Source organism: Triticum urartu, chromosome 4A (genome assembly GCF_056163025.1).
Source record: "Triticum urartu cultivar PI428250 chromosome 4A, HENAU_Tu73, whole genome shotgun sequence".
NCBI lineage: Eukaryota > Viridiplantae > Streptophyta > Magnoliopsida > Poales > Poaceae > Triticum > Triticum urartu.
In genome coordinates, this window is record NC_141876.1 from 203,417,930 (window position 1) to 203,421,312 (window position 3,383).

The window sequence follows — 3,383 nt, forward strand, 5'->3', positions numbered from 1 at the left end:
CGCATGTGCGTCGACTTCACCAACCTTATCAAGGCTTGCCCTCGAGACCCCTTCCTGCTCCCGCGCATTGATCAGATCATCGACTCCACCGCCGAATGCGACATGATGTGCTTTCTAGATGCCTTCTCGGGCTACCACCAAATCAAGATGGCGGTGCAGGATGTTGAGAAGATAGCCTTCCTGACGCCATGTGGGGTATATTGCTACACCTGCATGCCGTTTGGCCCGCGTAACGCCGGAGCAAGCTTCCAGCGGCTAATGCACATTGCTCAGGGCCGGCACCTCGGGACGAACGCTGGTGCCTACATTGACGACATAGTGGTGAAGTCTCGGGAGGCAAGGACCCTTATCATGGACATGGAAGAAACTTTTGCCAGTCTGCTCAAGGTGGACCTGCGGCTCAACCCGGAGAAATGTGTGTTTGACGTCCCCTCCGGAAAGCTGCCGGGGTTTCTGGTGTCGCACAGGGGAATTAAGGCAAACCCAGAGAAGGTCAAGGCAATAGAGAGGACGAGCCCGATACTGACCCTCAGGGAGATGCAGAAGCTTGCGGGCTGTGTGACCTCGCTAGGGCGATTCATCTCCAAGCTTGGAGAGTGCGCCCTACCATTCTTCAAACTGATGAAAAAGAAGTGACCATTTGAGTGGACTCCGGAGGCTGACGCGACATTCCAAGACCTCAAGAGATACCTCACCAGCCCACCCATGATGGTAGCACCGCGTCCTCTTGAGCCCATGGTGCTTTACCTGGCCGCCACACCGCACCCTGCCAGCGCAGCGCTGGTGTCGGTCCAGGAGGAGCGCCAGGCAAAGGGCCCGCCCAACGATGCCACGCACCCGGTCAAGACGACGCAGCTTCAGGACGGCGCTCCTGAGGCCTCGGCAGCACCAACAGATGAACAGGATCCTCAGGATGGCACTCCTGAGGCCCTGACTACCTGAACAAACGGCCAAGCTCCCGAGGCCCTCCAGCCTCAGGAGGTACAAGACCCCACCGACACTTCTGCCCTCGTCGAGCACCCGATGTACTTCATCCACACGGTACTACGCGATGCGCGGGCTCGCTACCCCATGCCGCAAAAGCTCTTGCTCGCACTCCTTGTCGCTTCCCGTAAGCTGCGCCACTACTTCCAAGGCCACCCCATCAAAGAGTGCTCCGGAGCCCCAATGCTGCTAGGAGACTCGCCGAATGGAACATCAAATTGCAGGTATTCCAGTTGGAATTCAGCACCACCAGGGTCATCAAGGGCACTGCACTCGCGTACTTCATGGTGGAATGGGGTGATGTTCCCAGCCCCGAAGAAGGCGAGGACCGACCCTCTCACCAGGAAGCGAGGCACCAAACGGCTAGGTCATGTACTTCGACAGTGCCTTCGCGCGTCAGGGCGCGGGGGCTAGAGCCGTGCTCATCTCGCCCACCCAGGACAAGCTCTACTACGTCGTGCAGCTTTGCTTCCAACAGGGTGAGAAGGTCTCTAGTAACATCACGGAGTACGAAGGCTTGATCGCAGGTCTCAAGGTTGCGGCGGACATGGGAGTGAAGCGCCTCACAATCAAGGGCGACTCCCAGCTCCTCGTCAAGTTCTCCAACAAAGTATACGAGCCGAAGTATGAGCACATGGAGGCATACCTTGCGGAGGTACGCAAAATTGAGAAACAATTCTTGGGCCTAGAACTGCAGCATGTGCTGCGTGTTACGAACAAGGAAGCTGACGACATCGCCAAGAGGGTGTCTCGGCGCCTGCCTCAGGAGCCTGGTGTCTTCGAGGAGCAGCTCTTCAAGCCTTGAGCAGCCCCTCCTGCTGCGGAACTGTAACACCCACAATGCGGCTATATCCCATGTACTGAATAATAAAGGGATAAAGAGTTGGCTTACAATCGCCACTTCACACAAATACTCCCTCCATCTCATAATATAAGAGCGTTTTTTGCACTACCCTAGTGTCAAAAACGCTCTTATATTATGGGACAGAGGGAGTACAAGTTAAACATACATCATCCAGAATACAATCAAAGGTCCAACTACGGAACCAAAATAAAAGACAACCCCAAATGCTAGATCGTCGATCGTCCCAACTAGGCTCCACTACTGATCAACAGGAAACGAAATAAAACAACGATCAAGATCTTCATCGAGCTCCCACTTGAGCTTGGTTGCGTCACCTGCTCTGGTATCATTGGCACCTGCAACAGTTTGGAAGTATCTATGAGCCAGGAGGACTCAGCAATCTCACACCCGTGAGATCAAGACTATTTAAGCTTATGGGTAGGATAGGGTAATGAGGTGGAGCTGCAGCAAGCACTAAGCATGTATGGTAGCTAACATACGCAAATAAGAGCGAGGAGAGAAGCAACACAGTGGTCGTGAAGCTAGCAATGATCAAGAAGTGATCCTGAAACTACTTACGTTCAAGCATAACATAAGAACCGTGTTCACTTCCCAGACTCCGCCGAGAAGAGACCATCACGGCTACACACGCGGTTGATGCATATTAATTAGGTTAAGTGTCAAGTTCTCTACAACCGGATATTAACAAATTCCCATCTGCCACATAACCGCGGGCACGGCTCTCGAAAGTTTATACCCTGCAGGGGTGTCCCAACTTAGCCCATCACAAGCTCTCACGGTCAACGAAGGATATTCCTTCTCCCGGGAAGACCCGATCAGCCTCGGAATCCCGGTTACAAGACATCTCGACAATGCTAAAACAATACCAGCAAGACCGCCCGATGTGCCGACAATCCTGATAGGAGCTGCACATATCTCGTTCTCAGGGCAACACCAGATGAGCACTCCATACAACTAAAACCAGCCCTCAAGTTTCCCTGAGGTGGCGTTGCAAAGGACTCTAGTTCGGACCAACACTTATAGAAGCACTGGCCCGGGGGGGTTAAAATAAAGATGACCCTCGGGAGCGCGACTCCCAAGGGAAAAGTAGGTGGTGGTGAGGCAAATGGTAAAACCAAGGTTGGGCCTTGCTGGAGGAGTTTTAATCAAAGTGAACTGTCAAGGGGTCCCCATAACACCCGACCGTGTAAGGAACGCAAAATCAAGGAACATAACACCGGTATGACGGAAACTAGGGTGGCAAGAGTGGAACAAAACACCAGGCATAAGGCCGAGCCTTCCACCCTTTACCAAGTATATAGATGCATTAATTAAATAAGAGATATTGTGATATCTCAACATATCCATGTTCCAACATGGAACCAGCTTCATCTTCACCTGCAACTAGCAACGCTATTAGAGGGGCTGAGCAAAAGCGGTAACATAGCCAAACAACAGTTTGCTAGGAAAGGTGGGTTAGAGGCTTGACATGGCAATATGGGAGGCATGATATGACAAGTGGTAGGTAGCGCGACATAGCGATAAAGCGAACAAC

At 52.6% G+C, this 3,383-nt stretch overlaps 1 protein-coding gene across 1 annotated transcript; it reads left to right on the forward strand.

Annotated features, from left to right (window-relative positions):
• Nucleotides 1–1,354: 1,354 nt before the first annotated feature.
• On the forward strand, nt 1,355–1,789 carry LOC147975380 (uncharacterized). Its single transcript, XM_087520391.1, has one exon. It carries the CDS (start codon nt 1,355–1,357, stop codon nt 1,787–1,789), a length of 435 nt encoding a protein of 144 aa, XP_087376517.1.
• Nucleotides 1,790–3,383: the final 1,594 nt, after the last annotated feature.

Excerpts from the sequence above, each read along its gene's own strand:
- LOC147975380 (XM_087520391.1), top strand. The coding sequence starts at position 1,355 with ATGTACTTCGACAGTGCCTTCGCGCGTCAGGGCGCGGGGGCTAGAGCC.